Source organism: Cervus canadensis, chromosome 22 (genome assembly GCF_019320065.1).
Source record: "Cervus canadensis isolate Bull #8, Minnesota chromosome 22, ASM1932006v1, whole genome shotgun sequence".
In the NCBI taxonomy this organism is placed as follows: domain Eukaryota; kingdom Metazoa; phylum Chordata; class Mammalia; order Artiodactyla; family Cervidae; genus Cervus; species Cervus canadensis.
Window position 1 is genome coordinate 24,136,100 of NC_057407.1, and position 23,612 is coordinate 24,159,711.

Genomic DNA, 23,612 nt, shown 5'->3' on the forward strand with positions numbered 1-23,612 from the left:
TGCCATGCCCTTCTCCAGGGGATCTTCCGGACCCACCGACTGAACATGCATCTCTTACGTTGCATGTCTCCTGCACTGACAGGTAGTGCGCGAGTGCACCTGGGAAGCCCACAGGACGTGGCCAAAAAAAAATTATCCAGGCCATAAAAACTAACCACCCCATATTTCTGGGTCTCTCACCTACGGAGACTGCCCACACTCTACACTGGAGTGTGTGTTTCACCCTTGGCTGCTCTCACTTTCTGAGATCACTGTGCCTTAGGGTCTCTCTTGCCTTTTGAGACAGACTGCGTTCTGTCTGTGGAATGTGTATTGCTCTAAAGAAGTCCACTCTTACCTATGACTTTGTCTCCCACTGATTCTTTCTGCGATGAGACACAAAGAATCTGAGTTTTATAAAGTTCTGAGGGCAGGTATGTGATCTCACTTCAAACACAGTGGGTTCAAGTCCCAGTCTGAGTTGTGCTGTTCCACCACCTTGCTGAGATCTATGTGCTTTCAAAAAGGCCTTGCCCTTTGGCTCGAGTGAACACCTGATGTCTTGCGCAGTGTGGAGAAGTAAAACCACAGCACTCCTGCCCCTGACAATGAGCACAATGATTAAAGACATCACTGGGTGAAACTTGTCAAAACATTTTCACAGAAGGCCCACTCCTGCAAAAAGAAAAAGAAAAACAAATAACCGTAGGAAAGGGCCAGCTTTGTTAAAAGTTTGTCATTACACATACTGCAAAAGCACTAGCATCTTATTGTGCTGAATACCCCCATGCTGACGATGTTAATAAGAAAAGTCTCCTGGAAGAACTCGGAAGGGCCTTTCACAATTGATGCAGACCACGTGAGGTGGTCTCACACTGGCCCCACAGAAGGAAAAATCCTGAGAACTCTAACTGACCCTCAGTACCTTCTTTGTGGTGTGACCATTTATGACAGGCAAAGAACGTGTGCAATGTAAGGGTTTCACAAATAGTTTCCCATTGTCAGTTAAGCCAGGGACCAATCTAGATACCATCTTTAGCAAAAGAGAGTTTTGGGAAGTGAGCAGTGTCTACAATCACCATGTTGGTGACAAAATAAAGCCATATACTATCACATACGATACTTTTTGAGTGCTTAGGAACTCAGGTTCTGTAGGTAAATCCTAACTACTAAGTCATATGAAGCAACAACCCAAAAACTGTAAGGAAATTGGAAAGGATTACAAACTACATCATCAACCAGAATACATGCAGAGTCACTCACTGACTGGTTAGCTTTTTCACTGAGTTAAAAGTGTCTAATTTCACATACATCTCTATCACCAAAAGATAAATTTTGAGGCTATTTTCACCTTAACAGCATTGTATTCTGGATTCCTATTTTAAAACACTGGTCACTGTAATTTTTATACTTGTGAAGTAGTATGAACCACATCGTTTACTAACTTTATAATTAAAATAGAAGGCCTTCTTCCCCATTTTTTTTCTTCCCCATTTTAATAGAAAAAATACTTCTTCGTTTTGATTGGAAAATAAACCAGGACAATAAAAAGGAGCAGAATACTGACTGGAATGCAGAAAATCCTCCTTAAAAAAAAAGTTTAGTGTTATTTACTGAGGATTTTTCTGATTGTCAGAGGTGTGCTAATCACTTTGCATTTCCTTTCACCAACTCTATGACATCGGCCCCTTCAAAGATGAGGAAACTGATTCTTTAAAAGAGGTTAAGGAACTGGCCCAACATTACACCATTAGGAGGCAATGAAATTCTTGGCTTAGCAGGTTGTGCTTTATCACCAGGGTTCCATGCAATACCATGCAGCTCAAACTTTCATGTGCATTTATATTACACGGGGATCTTGTTAAAGGCACATTCTGACTCAGTAGGTCAAGAGTGGGGCTTGAAACTTTGCATTTCTAATATGCTTTCCAATGATGAGGTGCCAGTTGCTCTACAGACCGCATTTTGAGTAGCAAGGCACTATACTACTGAAAGACCATCATCTCTTCCCTTTCAACAGAATGGTATGGCAGTTCATTGCATTGGGAGCCAGACACTCTTACTTGGTTACATGACCCTGATACATTTGAGACAACACAGAGACAAAGATATCAATCCAGAAGCAATCGTGGTTATGGAATGCATACATTTCCATGTATTTTTACAGTAAAAATGCATTAAAAAATCTTTCACAAAAGAAACTTAAAAAATACAAGTAGGGTGTTAAGTCCTCCCCACAACATTCTTTCAGGCATCAACTGTCTCATGGGTGGGAGGGGAGTTCCTAAAGGGTTTGATTTAATCATACAAAATATTCATTCATATCATCTCTCATCAAGACATTTACATGAAGTGGGGAACTAGGGAAAGTAGGCTCAAAAGGATCAGTCTCCAATTTAAGGTTACAGTAGTTCAGAGAAAACTCTATCTTTCTGCTTAGTATATAGGCCCTGTACAGTACGATATTTTCAAAGTATGAAACTCAGATGACATTGCCAGCTAAAAGTCTTCACGGATAAAGCCAAGCCCAGGTGGGCAGCACATAGAGTTTAACATGTCAAACATCTCTGACAACAAGAAAGACACTGAGATGTTAACTTCAGGATCCACTCCAAAAATCCACCTCTTGATTTCAATGATTTAAAACTCTGGACCACAATTGAGAGCATCGATCATTTAACATCATGGATTTGGCTAGAATAAGTGGGAAAATTCCTAGCAGTGGAGCCTTAGGAATAAAATCCCCAGTTGGCTCTTAGGAAATTGATGAAAAAAGGACATCATTATTCAGTTGTGTTCTCCCTCACCATATTACTGTAGCTCAATGTATGCTCTGTATGGAAAACTCTGAAGATAAAAATAGCAGTCTCAGACTTTTTCCTCTTTTTTAGCTATAGAATGTACATTGTGTCTGTTCCAGGAAATATCCACAGAAGGACAGCTACTCATTGTAATGTTGTATAAACCCATAAGTCAAATAAAGCTATGAACAATGTAATATTTATATATGCATAGTGTTTTATAAAAAGATTGGCCCACATACTGCTTTTCATCAATACAGAAAGAGCATCAAGTCCACAGCACACCGCAAGAAATGAATGAAGAACAGAAATGCAAACAAGTGCTTAATAATTCACAAGCAGGCTCACCATGGAGGAAATGATGATACTCAAACCAACTAAAGCTTTAGAGAATTACTTATATAGTCTCCCATTTTTAAAACAACTTTACATACCTGATTTAGTTTACAGTAAAATATATCCCAATGAATCAATTTGTTCCATATTCAGAAATATAAACACATGTCACATTCCTCACAGCTAATTTTGTCATAAATTCTCTTTTATACAAGAAAAAAAGGCAACAGTTGTTTGTTTTTAAAACAGGCTCTATTAATTACAATTTTTAACTCTGTACACAAGATAATTGGCTGGTTTTCTCCATTTTTTTTCTTTATCCTTTTTTTTTTTTTTTAAACAGTACCATGAGAACAACAGTGATTGACTTGCAAAGTTTTGTGTCTGTATGGAAAATGCAGAACAGTACTACGGAAATACGCAATGCATCATAAGCAGCGATTTGTTGTAGTGGTCCAACAGGTACAAGCAAAGGTTTTGGCTCAGCTAGGCAGTAATTCATTTCAACCACAACCCGGGGCTATAGCCGACCCAACCAAACCTCCTGTGAGATAGCAAACGAATGTCTTCTATTAAAGGAAAATTTCTATAGTTTGTTCTGTCCAAAGATTCAAAGGACAGGGTCATAAGTGCAGATGTTTGTCAACCAGATCTAGAACCAATGAAATCGAATCCTTCTCTCTCAACCATTTTGGAGATTTTTATTATGGTTCCAAAGAAAACTGGCATTTCTAAGAATGAGCATGCCCAACCCTCATTTCTTTAAATATCAACAGAGAAGTTCCTTCTACCAAGGCTTACTCCCTCCTCCCCAATTTGGCAAAGGGCAACCACAGGCTCATGATAAAAAGGGGAAACTTAACTTTCTGTACTAGTGATTCTTAGGGCTCCTCACCACCGGCACGTTGTCTCCCATGCCGTCTACTATTCAGTCTCAAATCAGGCAAGACAACACCAAAGGTGTTTGCTGTGCATTCCTTCTAGTAGTTGAGCAAAACTTTCATGGCACTGCCTTAATGAGATTCTCATTCAATGTTGGTGATGCTAATGAACCTGACCATCTGTGCTTGGGCTGCATTTAGGTAATGGTGACCAAACTTCTCTCTGCACCTTTCTACAGTCAGGGAGAGTACAAACTGCTTTCTGAACGGACAATAACTTGAGAACATAATATTTCTTTGTGCTTTGTGCTGTGTCCTTTAGCTATAAATATCCTTCATTTGCAACAGTAGTCTCTTCATACAGTTTGCCTAACTTTAGGATCATCAGCAATCCTCATTCATTCCAAAGAGTCCTCAGCTTTTACAAATATAACTTTTGCCTTTTTGCTTTTTTTTTTATCAAAAACAAACAAACAAAAAAAACCCCACCAAACTCCTAATTAAACTACAGCACTACATCAGTACATAACAGTCTCCATCAAATTAATTAAATTTGATCAATAATTTTCCTTACTTAGAGATAATGATCAACAGCCCCACTTAACCAGGAGAGAAAAAGATCACCCCCCCCAAAAGGGAACAATTCTTAACAATTCTACAGTTTATGTAGAAACAAAATTTATATCCCTTTGGGGGAAGCATTTAGCAAATAATTTCCCAAAAAAGTATGCATTTAAAAATACTTTCTTTAATATGATACATCAGGCACAACACTTTTCATATATATTTTTTTTTCTTATAAGATTTCAAATGCATCAAATGTCGCTAGTCAGAGGATCATCAGGCTGACGTCAGATGCTTCATTAGGTAAGAAACTAAATGATTTCAGGTTTGTGAGCTTCTTCTTCGAACCTTTGACATGGTAAAGGCTGGAAATGTGATGCAGGCTCTCAGATACTGAGGTCGGTGCTACATTCTTTGTAAGGTCTTCTCCGCTGCTCCGGGGGATGTCTGGAACTCCGGCCGGCGTCCTGTCTTAGACTCGTCTCGTCCCTCTCCCGGTGGCTGCCTCTGTCCTCTTTGTTTCTTTTTTCCAGGGACCGCTCTCTCCTCCGCTCAGGGGACTTGGTCCGCCTCCGGTCGGTGGATTTGGCTCTCCTTTCCGGTGAGCTTCCTCTCTTGCGCTCGGGCGATCTTCTCTGATCCAAGAGTCTCTCCAGAGACCGCCGCCGCCGGCCTGGAGAGCCGTCCCTCCGGCGGGTCGGGGACCGCTCTCGCCTCCTCTCCGGGGAAACCTCCTTCCTCTTCTCCTGCTTCTCCCTTCTCTCCAAAGTGTTGTCAGCGCTGCGCGTGCCTTCCCTCCGCTTCTCCGGAGACCTCCTCTTGGGGCCATTGGTCACCATCCGCTCGGGTTGGGCGTCTCTTCGTCCCTCGGGTGCCCGGTCCTTGGGTCGGCAAGCCCCACTGTCGGGTTTTCTAGAAGTTCCGTTCCAGGTGTGATGTTCACTGGGTTGTCTGCTGTGCTCTCTGCTGCCTCTGGGATCTCTCACGTGTGCCCGCTTTTCCCCATGTGGTGATGATTTGTGAAGATCGGGTGGGAAACTGGACTCCAATGATGGATGCTGTCGGTGGTCGGGGGGCCCGGCCCTCATTTCCGGAACACCTTGTGGACCGGTGGGGGGGCCGTTCCCGTCGCTGCTGGGGTCTGCCAGGAAGAGAAACGAGATAACAGTTTGGTATCAAGGACCTTGGCTCCTGTCCCCACCCGCCCTCTTGAGACCCCATTAGTCACAACAAACAAACAACTGTTAAAAGCAGTCAGAATCAAAGCCAAACTGACTCTTAGTTAAAGTATAACTGCAACTAGCCAGGGTTAAAAACTGGTACTTGTGGCTTTTGGCAGCTAGCCTACTATCTTTATACTCATATAGATCATTCAACTTGTAACATCAGTCATGAGTTTAGTCTTTAAAGGAATAACCCAAGTAATCTGTCTAGAAGTATCAAAATGGCCTTCCCCCTTAGTATCTCCTGTTTTTTCTTTCCCCAGCCATCACCCTTCCTCCCTGACATCTCCCCCCCACCCCATGACAGAAAATATTCCTTTGTTTAAAGATTGTTTTAATTTGCTTACAAAAATCTGGTCTGTTGAACTGGAGGGGCATGAGGGAACTTTGTAAGGGAATGGAAAGAATCTATGTTTTGATCTGAGTGGGGATTAAATGGGTGCATAGAGAGATAGAAATTCACTGCTCTGTACCCTCAGGCTTTATGAATGTTACTGTAAGCAAAGTATACTTTCATTAAGGGGGGAAAAAAAATCCAGGCTGGTGATGACAGAGGCAACACAGCCAGATGTTGACGACAGGCAAATGTGACATTATGGGAGGGTCCATTAAACATTCTCTCTACCTGTGTGAGTGCTGTCCAACTATGTTCTTTATTTCTGCATATGTTTAAGGAACTGTTTTTAAGCTGTGGAGTCATCTGACAGATAAAAGGAAGTGGAAGAGAGCTGTCACGTGCACATTTGACATTACATGGGGTTGGCATAGAGGCACTTTTCTTGATGCTATAAAAGCAGCCATAATTACATCTAAGGTGTGGATTCACTGGGCGATTTTTTACAACCTTAAGACATCTATAGATTAAAAAGCAGGGGAGCCCCATAAAGGCTCCTGTTTATTGTTAAACTATCTGAAATGACACTGCAAAAACATTAAATAGCATCCTAGATTTATGAGTGTTCTTTTCAAAGCTTTGTCATACCTAAACCCAGTAAGTCATACATACTGTCTCATTCCAGGCTAGGCACCAGAAATGATGTGCTGCAGCATAGAGGACAAACCAGGGCCACAGTCACAGAGACTAAGAAATCACGGGTGCTCTTTAAGGATCTTTCATGAGTCAACAAGGTCAACATTAGGCAATTAATCTTTCACAAATGTTCTCCCAGAACCTAGGGTGAGTTTTAACAAAAACAGGAACATAGCCTAAAGCAGGAATCAGTAAACTTCTTTCTGTAAAGGGCCAAAGAGTAAAATATTTATGGTTTTTGCATGCCACATAGTTTGTCACAACTGTTCATCTGCCACGATATGGCAAAAGCAGCCATAGACAACACATACAAGAAATGGGCATGGCTATGTGCCAATAAAACTTTACTTATCAATTCATAAAAAGGCTGTGAACAAGATTTGGCCCCTGGACTGTCATTTGACAAGAGATAACTAAGTAGGAAATCTCATCTTCCTGTTTTAGCAGAGTTTTATCTCTCTAGGTGAGAGCTTTGTGATCTGAGATTTGTTCTTCTGGAATGCTGGGGAGATGTCTAGAAATAACACACACAGAGGCTTAAGAAGTCATTTTAAGATCTAGGTGAGGGAAGGGGCTTCAGTGATCATCCTAAATCTAACCTTGGGGTTTTCTACACCTATATGTAAGAGAAGGGAGAGTAAGGCTTCCAGAGTCAGTGGTGTACTTACAATTCAAAGAACGCAGGGTGCTCAGAATGAATTGCCAAACATATCAAAACAGAGCTAAAGCAGAAGCAATGAGGAAATTAGGCCACAGCACAGAAACACCTAGTATTGATTGAGCTACAAACCGTAGTTTGATTATGGCCCATAAGGTAGAAGCAAGCCTCCCCGAGCTTTTCATTTCTCATACATGCAGCGATATTAGGAGGTATCATCGCTGTAGAAGGGAGGGCCCAGCACCAAGAACAGTCAGAGAAGAGAGAGAAAGAGAGAAAGAGAAAAAGTTGAACATTTAGATTCCCTATAACAAAGAGGAAAGAAAAAAAAAAAATCTGCATTTGTTAACATAGGGTAAAGAGAGTTTATTTGTCCAGTCAGACAGTCTAAGGCAACACTCAAATAAGGCTGCAGAGACCAAAATCAGAACAGTGACGTTTTCAGACAGCCAGATAAGGTGAGAGAACCCAGACAATGGATGCATCCTTTTTTTTCTTTTACTTTCTTTCTTTTTCAAACAACTGGAACAATGACAGGCTGGCATAGGAGAGCATTAACAATAAACAACAAAAGAACAAAGTTCCCTCCCTCCCCCTCCCCGCCCCCCAAGACCGCGGCAGTTAAATTAAGTACAAAAAACTCATTACAAAAATAGCCTCACAGAGAAGCAGGTTCCAATCAAGTCAGAAAAATATTGGAACTTAACATATTATAACCCATTTGTGACTCTAATCAATAGAATTAGAGAAATTTAGTCCCAATGACACATGGAGACGTTACAGTAGCACAACTCTAGCACATTCAACCCTTTTGGGGAAAAAAAAAAAAAAAACGGTGTATTGAAATGATCTTTATTTTTAGCCCAAAGAACATTGGTTAGTGTTGGATTTTCATCCTCAGTGCAACAGACATAGGTTTTGAGAAGGTACACAGGTTACTGATGATGACTCGCAAATGAAAGATCACATCCAACAGAAGCATAGGGAAGACAGAAAAGGGAGACAATGTTACACAGTTTCAGTGGCATCGATACACCTACAGTCAAGGTTTAGTACAGTGCACAGTTGTGGCATCTTAATGTTGTCAAAATACTTCCCCTGTGGTTGGGCATGTCTAAAGGGGCCTCGTCAGATACCCACCCCTCCCCCGCCATGGGCCCCTTATTATTTTGCACCTGTATGGATGTCCAACACCTGGGGAGACTGTCCTTCAAAGGAGTTCTCGTTCTCCTTGAGCTGCATCTGAATTAAGGATCTCATCAAGTCCAAAATGCAACTGGGAATTGTGCCAAATGACTTTCAGAAAAAAGGGCAATAACAGATAAATCCCTAATAAAGGGGACCAATGTATATGGGGACCATTCAATCACAGTTTCTATAGAAACTTTTGTAGACCTTTGGTTGGGAAGAAGAGCCCTACATCTAGGGCATAGCTTTTTTTTTTTTCTTTAAATTTTAAACAAGAATCTCAGATAGGACATAATTATTATAATATACAATATTTCGCCATCGGAACACTAAGCTATGTAAAGATCATTGCTGTTTAGTCAAATCATGTCTACAGATATGACAAAGGAACTCTATGCATAAGTTGGCTTTCCTCACAGGAAAGGTATAGTAACGTGTTTCCCTCATGATGGGCACTGGGAATTGATTTCATCCTTTATCATCTAAAAACATATGGCTAAAGTTTCAACAGTTTTGTTTGTTTTGTAGTTGTGGGCTCAGGTGGTCTGATTTGGGATAGGGACCAGTGGGAGGGCTGCAGAAGAACTGTATACACCTCCTTGATGCTGAGCAAGGCCCCCAAATCATCTCCAAAATTCATGCCTCTTAAATAAAGATATCAAGTAATCAAAAACGAGAGAGGAGAAAAAAAAAAATTGTGCCTCAACATTATCACTCAGGAAACCTGCTTTCCTGCTTCTTAAAAGGAGTAGAGTCATTTTGTGCTAACAATTGGATCTGAGAAACAGTTTGGCACAGTTCAAACAAACATTCCTTCGCTCTTGGTCGGACTAGACAAAATGTTCTCTCTGATTATCAGAAAGGGGGCTATATAAAGATCTCGTCTTAGACCATGCCCCAGTCCACGTGAGCAAGCAAAAAGATGAAATGTGTAGAGATTTCAGAACAAGCGAGGCAAATAATCACATGGTGCGAGAGGCTGGTAAGACACTGGTGAATAGGGGAAACAAAAAGACTTTCCTGCTGCAGTTCTGGAGACAAATTCATGGAGTCATGCCAGGGAAGGAAGGAATGTTTTCATAGTTTGACCCACCATATTCTGGGACCGAGCCGTCTCCCCGCTTCAGAAACAGACGCACTCTGCGGCCACCATTCTTAATCAGTTCTATAGCCCGAGAATGCTTCATGTTTTTGGTGGTCTCACCATTGATTTCTAAAATTTCATCACCAACCTGCCAAAAAGAGAGAGCCAAGTGAGAAGATCACCAAAGGGTTTCATCAGCTATGGAGGTGCTTTATGATTTCAAATTCTTCCACTTATTGACTGACCAACTACTCATTGAACATGTTCCAGAAAAATCTTCTATTACTTAGGAAAGAGAAATGAAAAAAAAAAAAAACAAAAAAAAAACCAAACTCTCTGTCCTCAAGGAGATGACATTCTAATATGGGAAATACAATACAACAGGCAACTTAAAAAAATACATGGTATGCTAGATCGTGTAAGTGCTAAGGTAAAAAAATAAAGCAGAGGGAAATATAAGTTACTGAAGGAAGAGGATGTGGTCAATAGCTTCTAGAATGGCCCCCAGGGATCCTTGCCTACTTGAATTCATATCCTGTGTAATCTCCTTTCCTTTGGATGTGGGTTAGAATGAATGACTTGCTTTTAACAAACAGAACATGGTAAATGTGAAGAGAGATCAAAGATAAGGTTACAAAATAATTTTGGTTTTTGCCTTACTGGCCCTCATTTGTCATCTCACTTGTCTATTCTGATGCCTGTTGTGAGATGCCCTACAGAGCCTATGGTACAGAAACGAGAGAGGGCTTGGGTCAACAGCCCAAGATGCACTGATCCTGACAACAACCATGAAGCTTCAGAGGCAAATCCCTCCCTAGAGGAGCCTTCAGATGAGACCACACTCCTGGCTGATACATTTGACTGCTAATACGCTGGAGGTAAAGGAGTGAACAAGATAGGCTAGATACGTCCTCTCAAGAAGCACATATTCTAGAAGGCAGAAAAGAAAAAGATTGGTGCTGGAGTTTAAAGCACTGAATTTGAGTCCTATCACTTGATAGCTAAGTGATCTTGGCTAAGTCTGCTACTTTTTTGCAGTTCATTTCCTCATCTGAGTAAGGGTAGGGTAACAACTCATGCCTACCATGTTGAAGTCCAATTAAATGTTACAGTATGTCACGTGAACTATATAACATGATACAAAATATCATAATAATGGTATTTCTTTCAATCAGAACTTTTTTAAATGAGTAAAGGGAAAAGCAAAATCCATGTGTTTGGAAATATGAACAAAAGGACTATATACCACTGTATATGCACAAATTATGCATGTGTATGTATAGAGGAAGGACATATAAGAAATTGGTACATAGTTTGACCTTGGAAATTATATTCTTACTATGCATCATTTTTTTATCTAATTCTAAAAAATCACATTCCTGGTCTACTTTCTCAATTAAAAAAAAAGATTATTAAAAAAATTCAGTCTTCAGAAATATAAACTTCAAGATTCTATCTTAAGTTACAAATATGAAATTCCTCATCTTTGGTCACTTTTCCCCCTTTCTGCTCAGGACTCATTTTATTCACTTTTTTCCTTTCCTGATCTGACTCTCAAATTCTTTTAATTCCTTCCAAATTGCTCCCTATGTATGTCTCAATCTATGCCCCCTAGATATAATGAGCAAATGATTTTTTTTTAATCATTTGATCTGCCCAGAAGAGCAACATATTCCTACGCGGTAAGAGATATTAGATATCGAAACAAAACACAGTGGAGTTTTGGCATGTGTGCATTTAAAATTTGCATTATTCAGTACTACCAAATGATCTTGAATATTCATGCTATGGTGTCCTTGGCCCACTGTTAAGAAAGACAGTTAACTCATTCCTGAGGCCAGAGAAAGGTGGTGGTGACTAGCGAGAGACTGAATGGAACTCACCACCCAGAACCTACAGAACCACGTGGCTTCCTGCTGTCAAAGCATGCTGGGATACCCAGGAATTCCAGGGAAGTAATACGAGATTAAGTACAAGAAATGGAAAATGGGATTGGGATTTGGAAATGGGACTCAGACAACGTCCACTTTAGTAAGTTCATGGGTGATTTTAATCCTTTATTCAACGCCAGAGTTGGAAGAGCTCACCTAATTCTGGTAGATACATCTAAGCTTGAGGGAGAGATGAAAAGCTGTAGAAACATGTAATTCTCACGAGCGTGCAGGTTCTAATCATAAGATGTCACAAAGTCACTGCAGATGACTTATTTACATCCACCCCAGATGCCTCTCCCGACTTACCTTCATCTTCCCACACCTTTCCGCAGGACCATCCTCTGCTAAGCGCAGAACGTAGAGGTCCATGTTATACTCTCGACCGCCTCGAAGACTGAAACCAAATCCCTTGGCTCCTCTTTCCAGCTCCACAGTGTAAAAATCTTGCTCCTATTCAAAGAAATTAAACGCAGTTATTCTGGGAGGACTTAAATCGACACACATTTCTCTCTCTCTTCCCAAACACTCTCCATTATGGCTCATTTGACCCAAAGGCAAAATTTGTATCCCCTTCTTGGTGGTTTCTAATTGTTTATTAATATCAATTAACCTTAGGAGTTTGGAGATCCAGAATGTGAAAACATTCATGAGTGTGCATACAGATTGCATACCAACACGCATATATTAAAATTTAATCAGTGAGGCTGTGACTTGCATTTGTGACAGGAAAATCCTTCATTAAATAATACCATCCTGCACATTGCTGGTGTTTTAGTCTCCCTGCCCAAGGCCCTAAAATATCTCATCATTTGGATAGCAACGACAAGCTCCACACATCTTGACAGAGGTTCCTATGCTAGTTAAGGAGAATTGGGAAAAGATTAGGATAGGCTTTGAGAAGGCCAGTGAGGGGGAGGGAAAACAAAAAAAAAGACTTAACTCTATCACCCAGTGTTTCCCAAATCTGCTTCACCTATTATCACTTGTGTATCCTCCATTACCACCTTGTGGGACAGGTAGGTAGCTTTAGGAGCCTCACCTGAAATTCACAAATCTGAGAAACAGCTTAACCAAGAGACATTTTCTTGACATAAATGCCTTTATGAATACCATGACCAGCTACATGCTGTTTTGCTCTTTCTCTGATCACTTATTATTGAGATAATTGATAGCATTTTATTTTGTTTGGTCCTCCTCACCCCTGCCTCCAGAAAAAGGATATCTAGGGATATTTTTCAAAGGTAGTAAAATAATGTTATTTACTTAATAACCCAAGGTGAGTTGATGTTTAGTATATATTTAGTACATAAAAGGTTATTTATGTTAATTGCGAGTACCTTATAAGATACCTGGTAAAAAGAGCTTCAGGAAATTGGAAGGAAATGCACAAAGCCAACAAGGCAAAAAGAGACACAGTCCTCACCTGTGTTGCCTGGGGTGCTTTGAATTCAAACTGAGATTCTGGCTTTGGTTTGGTGGTGTTCCTGCCAAAGCAAGAGAAAAAAAAAAAATATATATATATATATATATATATATATAAGAGCAACCCATGGAGAGCCTGAGAAAGAATCAAAGAGAAGTACCATCACACCACCAGGAGTTACTTTTTCCCCCTGAAAGTAACAAAAGAAGCCAAAGTCATATCTGACCTGGTCTCCTGGGCTCCTGGCTGAGAAGGGGTGTGTGTAGTGGTGATGGTGGCTATCTTCTCTGCATTGGTCAGCAGAGTGGCATTCGAAGACTCTGCAGGGTAAGACAAAGCATCATGAAATGAAGGCCCCGGAGAAGACATTATCAAATTAGATGTGCACAAGCCCCACACCTGAATGACATCTGAATTCTCCGTCACCATTTCAAAACGTTCTGACTTGAATTTCTAAACAAGAGTGTGATGTGAGCCATGTACACCCCCATGACACTCCTCCAACTAGGTATCTCCACAAATGAAATAAAGAGTTTGCCCAAGAAAATGGTACTTTAAAAATCATAGCCAAGGTAGGTGCCTTTCACTCTTCCCCATCACTTTAAAAGGGCAGTCCCATCAAATCACTGCAAAATTATTTCCCAGACTTTTACAGGCTAATAATAAATGTCTCTGCTAATGTCCCTGCAATTTATTGGTGATCTTTAGTGAGTCTGCTTAATTTTCTCATGTGAATAGTCAGTGTTCTAACTTCTTGCTACTAATAAATACACATACAGAGAACATCTACTTTCTTCTCCAAAGCTTTTAATGAAACACAACTAAAAATGTGGAATCCTTGTGAGATCTTGCCTAGTATCACTCATGAAGAGTTATTTTTAAAACTTGCATTAGTCAGAGCCAGTATGTAAATCTAAATTGTACAAATCAGGAAGCCACCCTAATGTAACAAATATGATTATATTCTTATGTAAATTGACTTTCTTCTTCACTAAACACATTCATAAACAACTTCATTAATCTCTGGGAGCTTGGAAACCTAGGATTTGAAAACACTCATGAACATGCCTACAAACTGCTAACTGACATGCATATATAAACATATATTAAAATAATTTACATAGTATCAGTCTTATGTTCTTTTACTATTTCTCCATTAAGATCAAGGCAGATAGTAAACAATGATGAGTAAGTTGCACTATTCAAATTTATTTTTAGATTGACAGTTTGGAACCTGCCACACATTTTCTAATCAAGAAAATGCTAAATGTGGGGGTGAAGTTCTTAGATTAGCCTATACACTACCCCTTTACTTCACACTGTGCCATGAAGTCTAGAAGTTTCTAGGTGTTCTGAGGTTGGCAGTAGGCACTCCATAGTTTGTGGAATACATGTATCTACCCATCACACATAACCAAGTTTCTATGGATATCTCACTAATCCCACTTATTTATGCTCTATCTTCCATTGTACTTTGCTGAAAATGCTACTCAGCTTAGGTCTGACTTTCTGTTATTCTATTTTCATTACAAATAGCTGTTAAAAGCAAAGGGCTGGAGATCAGACCCAGGTTCAAATCTCTTTGTCCTTGACTCATTATCTGTATGTCTTCTTTTCCTTGAAAGGGATGATGACAATAATCATCCCTTTTCTTGGATTAAAGTATATGAAATGTTTAGCACCGTATCTGACATACAGTAAGCTCTCAATATACACTGACTGCAGCCAGTGCCCTCGCTATTTCTATTTTGTATTTATTACTGTGGAAATGTGTTTAAGTTTTTTACACTCGCTGCAAAATGAGACAGTTGAAATATGATTTGAACAGTTTCTATTCCAGCCCTAAAGCTTATGATCTGGATAGTGGTGGTGCAGGATCAGTAAGAAAATGTAACTCAATCAGGTGAACAAAAACTGTGAATCCAGTTCATGCTCCAGAACGACGTCTCCCACAGAACCTGTTTTACCAAATGCTGCACTGGAATCTGAGGGAACAGTAATCTGCAGTCAAGTAAGAGTGAAAAACAGTGGATGAAACAGAAATGTTTTTGCGTGTCTGCGTTTTGTTTTCCCCATGGACCCTTAATTGTGCCAGTATACCTTGTGACCCCCCAAGATGGGGAACGTGGTGCTTCTCAAGCTTGTCAGGTGTATTGGTTACAAGGTCAGTGGCTAGACTCAGACTACCTGGCTTGGCAACCCAAACTTTGCAATTTACTAGCTGGGACTTGAAGGGAAGTTATTTAGACTTTCTATGCTTGAGTTTCCTCACCTACACATACAGAATAGCAGAAATATCTAAGAACACTGATGCAAAAACGACCTGGGAGGAAAAGCATTTGGGCTCGTGCCTGGCACGTAAAAACTGCTCAAAAATTGAAGACCATCTTTTTTATGGGTGGCATGTATTTATTACTGTTATCACAATATTAAGAGCATAATATTAGTCTGTTTTTATGACTGCAGTTAACTGGCACAACCAAGGTGATAAATCTAAGTGGTATTTCATAAAGTCTACCCGCTGTGCCCCTACAAAGGACTAGTAGACTGCAAAACTTGTCAATGTGACTTGCCAGAAGTTTCATAAACATGTATTGGTCCTTTAAAAAAAAACTTCATATTATGTACTGTAATTAATTTTATGGAGACTCTCTGGGAAATCACAAGATTGCTTGGGCCACGGGGAAATCACCATCAGGATACCAAAAAGAAAGTTTCCTTGTAATCAGAGTGATTATAATTACTAAATTGTGCAGAGGTTCCCCTTTAGAGGTATTGGGTGTTTTTGGTAGCCAGAGTTTTCTAGGCAGATCAGATCCTATTCTCAAGCCTTTTTAGTACTTCTGCCATTTTCAAGGTTTGATGAGATGTAACAGATAACCACTCAACATACGTATAAGTAGAATTCTTTTATTTATTTTCCTCCCATCATTCCTTTGCTATTTTCAAATATTTATATGCAAATCTGTTCTGAGTTGAAGCTTAACATTAAGCATTTCAGAAATTAACATTTAGTATGCAAATGCCTATTTGAGTGAGCCCACTGAATTTTTTTTCCTTTTGTTTTTCTTAATCTATGAAGAACCACCACATTTCAATTATTTCCAATGTGCCACACACCATGTAAGGTTCATTCCCACATGCACTGTTTCATTTCATCCTCATAACTCAAAGAAATAGGTGCAGGTGCAATTGATTACACCCATTTTAGAGCTGTAGACACTGAGGCTTACAAAAAGTAGGCAATATGTCCAAGGTCATCCAGAGAGCAAGTGGAGGCACTGGCAATTAAACCCAGGGCCTGCCTGACAGTTAACTTTTAGTTTCACTCTGTTTACAAGGGAATTATTCATGGGTCAAGGAAATCAGATCTGATTGGTACATTCCCTTCTTAACAAGCAAGTACTTTTACTTTCCTGTATAAATACCACCAACTTCACTAAGTAGTATCACAGATTAATTAAAATACAAAACACTCTGGTTTCGACTTCTAGATTTCCTGGGTCATTTTCAAGCACTATAACTTTTAGCATACCCTCAATTTCCAGGATGCTTTTTAAAAGATCTATAATGTTATATACTTTTAAATGAGCTTTTAAGTCTTCGTTTAGAATCAAACCAAGGCAGTGTGTGCTGAAATTCTCTGCAGCTTTTAAAACTACGGAGTTGAAGCCCATCCTCACAAATTTCTATCTCTATTCCAAAGTAAAATGTCCCCCATATAAAAGAATAAACACAAAAGACGGGTCTGATATAATATACACCCTAGCAACAGTTTTACAAAGGACTGTCAATGTATTTGACTTGTAGAACTCTGAAGGCAGATGGACAGGTTGACTGTTTTCATGATAAATTCCAGCAAGTGCCCTATGTGCTTTCTTAAACAATGTTTATACCTGCTGTAGCTCTCCCGGAGGAATGAAAATGGATGTTACTACCCTTCCCACAGCAATCAGGTATCAAGAGGAGCATATCCTAGCTTCAAGGCACCATCACGGTGCTCTGCTCAATCAGGGCACTAACTTCTGAAAGGAGCTTCTATCTTGGGTTTCAACTTATCTCTGTGACAAGTGATTACCATTCTAACCTTGCTCCCATGTTAATATCCTTAGCTGCCCTTACAGAACCACATTACAAGGCCAAGCAAAGAGACAACCGATACAATCATTCCATTCATAAATATTTTAATGCACAAACACATATGTAATAAATACCTGAAGGAAGCATTTGAAAATTTAAATCCCATAAATATTTGAAAAGTTTGGGGAGACTTTTAAAATGTGTATGATAGAAACTCTGTTCTTCTTGCCTGAGTATATGCTAGCTATCATATCTACAGAGCTTTCTGTTAAGATTAATTAAACTCTTTTAGGCCTCTGCCAAGGAAATGGCACTACCTGTGTCACCAAGCCTTACTTCTGTATGAGTAAATACTTTAAGTCAGAGAGATGTGAAGTACAAAAATAGATACATAAACATGTATAACTGAATCACTTTGTTGTACACCAGAAACTAACACAGCATTGTTAATCAACTATATTCCAATAAAAAGAAAAAACAAACAAACAAACAAAAAGACTTCAGGGAAAAGAGACTATATTTAAATAATGTCTTTTATTTTTATTATTTATTTATTTAGGGTACACCATGGGGCAAGCCGGATCTTAGTTCCCCAACCAGGGATCGAACCCACGCCCCATGCAGTGGAAGCATGGACACTTAACCTCCAAGTAAGTCCCTAAATAAGGTATTTTTAAGTTCATAAATATTTTCATTAGTTTGAACTTGACTCAATCTGATGATTCCATGAGAGCCTGGCTCAGTCAGGATCTGCCCTGTCTGATTAGTCTCACTCACACCCAGGCTTCACAGGGTATTTCTATACACTCCATAGTAGGAGGCATGTGTGCTCTGACTTGCCAGAATTCAAGTTCAAATTCAGTATGTTAAGCCAGTCTGTGGGCCTTTCTGTGTTGCCACGATCAATTTCCTATCCACCTGTCCATCTCTCACAGGAGAAGAGGCTCTACCTTCACTCCACCTCCCAGCCTCTTCCCAAAACTTAGGAGGATGACAACGCCCCTGAACAAAAGCCTGTCTGAGAACTGTGAACAACGCAATAGTGCCCAAATCAAGGGGGGTCATGTTTCAAAGCTTTTGTTGGAGGGGGCTAGCACAGACAGAAAGGTGAGAGGGTAATGGGAGAAAGAGAGTGAGGAGAGAAGTGAAGCTGGAGAATCAGGTGACTGATGACAAGAAGAAAGAACGTGAGCATGCTACTTCCCTGGAATCCAGTCGATTATGATTCCAGGCTTCTATTGCAGGAGGCATGGGTCAGGTTCCTGGATGGGGAAGAATTATGATCCCATACGCCACAAGGCACAGCCAAGAGATAGGGAGTAAGTTCCGAGCATGGCCCAATCAAGGGTGTGTCGTCCTTTTTTTTTTTTTTTTTAATTTGATCATTTTTTTAGTTAGAAAACTAAAACAGTTTGTAGTAAGAAATTTTAAAAAATGGTTATGATGCCTTATGTAAAATAGAAGGAAAAATATATATATATAAAAGTTACTTGGGGACTAATGCCATGTATGGCTTATTCCTTTAAACCATATATTAATATTTTGGTTATGAATTTCATTTAGGGACATTCTCAGTCATTAAATGTATGTGATCTCTCCTTAATTCATGACTCCATTAATAGTAAATGGGTTATCTCTTAGAGGCATCTTTGAATACACATTTTGCAAATATTTATCCTGAATTGAAATATGACTGACATGACAGGATAAAATCAGAAAACACAACTATTCAATGACAGTTTGAAAATGATGACTTCAGTTCAATCCTTGTCTGATAAAAATAACCCCCAAGAACTTGTTAAAATTCCTCAACCACGTTGTGATATTACTTCAAGACTATCTTGCTTTTTAAGTTTCCCTTTGAGGAACTGTGCAAAGAAAGGATGGGTTAGTCTTCAACTCCATAATGAACAAGTAACTAGCCCAGAAACTAATATTAAGTATTTAGCCTCATCTCCTTCAAGTTTGGTCAGCTTCTCTCTTTCTGTCTGACTCATATGAGTGCCTCTTCCTGAAGTGGCTCCTTGTGTTCCTGAGAACAGTACCCTGAACAAGATGGATTTCTAAGAGCTCCTGAGCCACTCTGATGATGGACTTCAGTTTTTTTATGAAGATCACTCAACAAAATGTCCCTCGGCTAGTCCATTAAACACTAGAGTGAGTGACTGAAGTAGACCAGAACTTCCTGACATGGAGAGAATGCCTTCTTTTTACCTTACAATCTACCACGTCCAGCACACTTTTATGGAGAGGAAATGGATCCAGCATGATTTTCTCTTCATCAGATTGCAAAGGTCACTCTCTGTTCTATAGGTTTTTGTAAAATCCTCATGGATTGCTTCAGCATCTTTCCAGATGCTGCCTGCCTTCATTCTAGCTTCCAAGATGGCAATTTTTGGCCCCACTTAAAAGATGAGTATTAGAAATCCACTCTCTGTCAGACTTGATTCCCTTTACCTGCACTTTGAAAATGACAAAGTAATCAGTGAAGAGTTTTATTATCATGGTGGTGAATTCCTGAAATATCTTGCGATGAAATCGCATCCTCAGCAGTACATCTATCCTTAACTACACTGTGTCATCTTTAACATTTACTTTCTTCTTACCAAGATGGCCTGTGATAGCTCTGTTCAAATTTTACACTTTTGAAGCACTGCAGTTTTAAAAAAACCATCTTTTTATTGACAAATGTTATTGGATAATCTATCTTGCTTTCCATTTTTTGGTGTTCAGGTTCTCAAAAAATACTTTCCCTTGCCCAATATTAATTTAACTCAACAAGTATGTGCACAGGAGTATAAGTTGCTTCTGCATATTTATCTTTCCTGATTGTGAATTCTTTTCTAAGCTCTTCCCTCAAGGAGCTCTTTCTTTCCTTCCTTCCTTTTTGGAAATTTTCATTCCCACAGACTGACCAACATAGACTCAGTAAGTTATATCCTGCGTTCGTTTCTTTTGAATTAATTTTCTGAAATCCCACCACAGCATGGAGATAAATATACCTAAATTTATATACTACATTAGGCTCTCTCCACCATTTGTCACCAAATTTTCCTAGCTTCCTTCATCTTTTCCACTAGGAACCTAGGTTATATCATCTTGTGACCACTTTCCTAAATTGTAATAGCTTTCCAGAGTGGTGATTTGGTAGAATGGACTCTAGACCAGATGGTAAATTACTAACCATGCATTTGAGGCAGGCTGAAATAGACCATCATTCAAGGAGCTATTTTTTCCCTCCACATTTGGCAGCGGGTATTTCTGGTACAGAGAAACATCCCTGTTCTTAGAATGAACAATTTTCAAATATTTATTGTTTGGTTTTAGACTTACATCTTCTGAAATGCACAGCCTATAGTACTCAAATTTTAAACTAACATGGCTCACTTTCTAGCAATTGGTAGATAAAAATGTTGATCTGGTGAATTACTTTCAGATAAAACTTCTGATTTTCTTATTTTACAGATCAGTGGCATAGAATTCTATCACACTATCACCATAAACCACAGTTTTCTCTTGAGAAATACCCACTGACTTTTGGAATATATTTTATTTTATAAAATATATAGTAAGAATGAAAAAAAAAGACACTGAAACATTCTGGGAAAAGTATCACTTTTTTCTCAAGGGCAAAGTCTGCTTAGAAGGAAGTCATTATACAGGACTTAATTCTCTGAAGGCTCTTAGAGACATTAGTGTATCACTCTATTTTTATTAAATAATACTAAAATAAGTAAATACAATGTAATGTAATATAGTATTATATAAGATAATAATATAGTACATAAGAATAATAAAGTAAGTACTGATATTTTTTGCTGGAAAACTTTTGGTAGTGGGGGCGGTCCTGCATACTGTAGGATGTTTAGAAGTGTCCTTGGTCTCTACCCACTAGATTCTCAGGTAGCACCTACTCCAGACAATGCCAAATGTCCCCCAAGGGGCAGAATCACCACTGTTATAAAAGAACCAAAGATCTAAATTGAACCAATCAAACAAACAAATAAGAACAGGCCTAGTTTAATGGAAGCCTGTCAAAATATTAAAAATACTGAGATTTTATACTTTCTTCATCCACATGCAAAAATTAGAGACAAATCATATGGCACAAATTCTAATAACCTCCTATTAAATAAAAAACATGGATGCATTCACTTACTCTGATCAAAAAAAAATTTTAAAAAACCAGTATTGGCTCTCCATTGTCCTTACATAGGTTTAATGATATCATCATACTATACACTCAGATTTTACATTCCTTTTTTTAAAAAAATCATTAATAATTTCCAGGTAGAATATCAGGCAAGTTTTACCACCTATACTCAAACTATTCTGTTGTTTTAAAGACAAGGACACCAGGCTAAAATAAATTGGAGAGAGTTAAAAATTTTCTGATTATGTTTATCTCTGTAGCAAGACAGGGTCCCTGGGCAAGAGGATGAAGTCAAGAAGGTGAGGTAAGATGTAGTAACAGTGGCTCAGGAGTGCTTGATGGGTGTCCTCAGAGAAGGTCGGAGAGGACTGTCTCTTAAGCCAACACTATTCAACTACATGAACACCAAAGACAGAGTAAGACCGGAGAGAGAGAGAGAGACAGAGACACACACAAGAGGTATACTTTACCATCCCCAGGGATGATGCGGAGGGTGACTGTGTTGCCCGCTTCCTTGATGAGGTTGACAATGTCAGAGTGGGATTTGTTGGTGATGGAACATCCATTTACTGCCAAGATCCGGTCTCCTACTTTCAGCTTGCCGCATCGGTCAGCAGGGCTCCCCTCAATAATCCGACCTATTTTGTGAGGCATGGCCACACATGCATTGCCTGCTTTGATAGTCAGTTTTAATTTTTTTTTTTAATGTTACATGGGAATAGAGTGAAGGGAGGAGAAAAAGGGTTGAAAAGGGAAAGAGAAGGTTAAGTGTTAATTAATTAAAGCATTAAGCAAATGTTATTAAAGGAGAACTCTGTGCCGAGGGTCAAAACATTGGCAAAGTTCCGGGCATTTGTGTAAGAAGTTACAGTCCTAAACAATAGTTCATCGTTGCAGTCCTTTCCCGATTTAAAACGAGGGGGACACCCCAGCTTTCCTCTTTCTATCAGTGGCAAAATTTGGGATCTTTAGCAATTTCCAAAGATTCTCAAGAGCCCCCAAAGTAACCTGCCATGGGCTTATTTGGGGACTTCAAACATGAAACCCAGAGCTGGGATGGAAGCTTTTGCACATTCTGTGTTCATGTCACTTCATTTTTGCCAGATGTTGCTTAAGCTTCTGCCAATGTTTTGTTCTTTCTCCATTTAGAAAAAACAATCACTGGGTGTCTAGTGAGGTCAGAGAGTCCACCAGTGCCAAAAATCCAATCTAAAAACACCTAATAGACAAACACTTAAGACTTTCTGCCTGCTATGCAGCATGATGAAAGCTTTAGCAAAGGGGCATAATTACAAGATGAGCCAAGAAAGCACCCAACCTTGACACGCATTTTTCCTTTTATGACCTTTGCTCAATCAGCTGCTCTCGTGGGCTTTCAGAGAAGGGCCCAAATGGCTCATTAGCTCTGAAATCCTCCTTCTTCCCCATAGAAATCCCCTCAAAACCATAAGAAAATCTAGTACATACTCAGACTGAGGACAGTGATCTGAAGCTAGGTTCAAATCATTCCTCAACCCTTTTTCTTTAATCATTTCCTTTGTCCTCCTCAGTTACTACATAGCTCAGACAGGAAAAATCAGGAAAAGTGCATTTGAAGAAGATGTGCTCTGAGGCACTTCATGTCACAACCAAAAGTGGCTGGTAACTTTTAGAAGAGAGATGGAAATTAGGCTTTGAGGCTTGATCTAGGGTTTCCAGATACTTGCATACTGAGTTGTAAACCTTCTTGGGCATGTCCACTGATTTTGAGAGTTTGTCTTTCTGTAAAGATAGTTACATAGTTGAGCCATCTTTGGGAAAGGGTGATAAAATTAACATGGGAAACCCTGAAATAGAAGGCTCTTCCATCCTAATTCAGAGTGTGAGGATAAAATGTATGGGAAATGAGCTGCAGTTCCTTTGAATTTCAGCATATTTGCCTGAGTCTGTATCACTGGATGTTAAGGTTAAGGTTAAATAATTTTTCAAAAGAGAGTTAAACAGTCTTCTGGAAAGCAACAAGCAGATGTGGTGGAAAGCCTCCATACTCAAATTCAAGGTCTTGATTAAGTTTAGCCCATCTCCAAGGACAAGTCCCATGGGAAAGGAATCATATAGCAGGTGGGAGGAAAGCTCTGCATAGCTCAGAAGAGAAGTCACATGCAAGGTATTAGGGAAAGTTTAATTTGTTCATTGTAAAAGTTGGAGGAAAACAATCAAAGACCAAATTGTGAGTGAAGACATTCGATATCTGTTAAACAACACAAAACCTCCCACCAGACATATCTGTTGTTTCATT

At 39.4% G+C, this 23,612-nt stretch overlaps 1 protein-coding gene across 16 annotated transcripts in view; it reads right to left on the reverse strand.

The window, feature by feature from the left end:
- Positions 1-2,979: 2,979 nt before the first annotated feature.
- Positions 2,980-23,612, reverse strand: part of MAGI1 (membrane associated guanylate kinase, WW and PDZ domain containing 1) — a 645,788-nt gene continuing 625,155 nt past the window's right edge. For 6 of the 16 annotated variants that reach the window (XM_043441957.1, XM_043441952.1, XM_043441948.1 and 3 more), the window contains 6 exons: positions 21,805-22,008; positions 13,328-13,421; positions 13,102-13,162; positions 11,985-12,128; positions 9,754-9,892; positions 2,980-5,702 (listed from right to left, as the gene is read on the reverse strand). In XM_043441957.1, the coding sequence (XP_043297892.1) occupies positions 4,948-5,702; positions 9,754-9,892; positions 11,985-12,128; positions 13,102-13,162; positions 13,328-13,421; positions 21,805-22,008 (1,397 nt within the window). In that variant the 3' untranslated portion in view covers positions 2,980-4,947. Of the gene's footprint in view, positions 5,703-7,604; positions 7,694-9,753; positions 9,893-11,984; positions 12,129-13,101; positions 13,163-13,327; positions 13,422-21,804; positions 22,009-23,612 lie in introns of all 16 variants that reach the window. The other 10 variants (XM_043441953.1, XM_043441949.1, XM_043441963.1 and 7 more) reach the window with 6 other exon arrangements.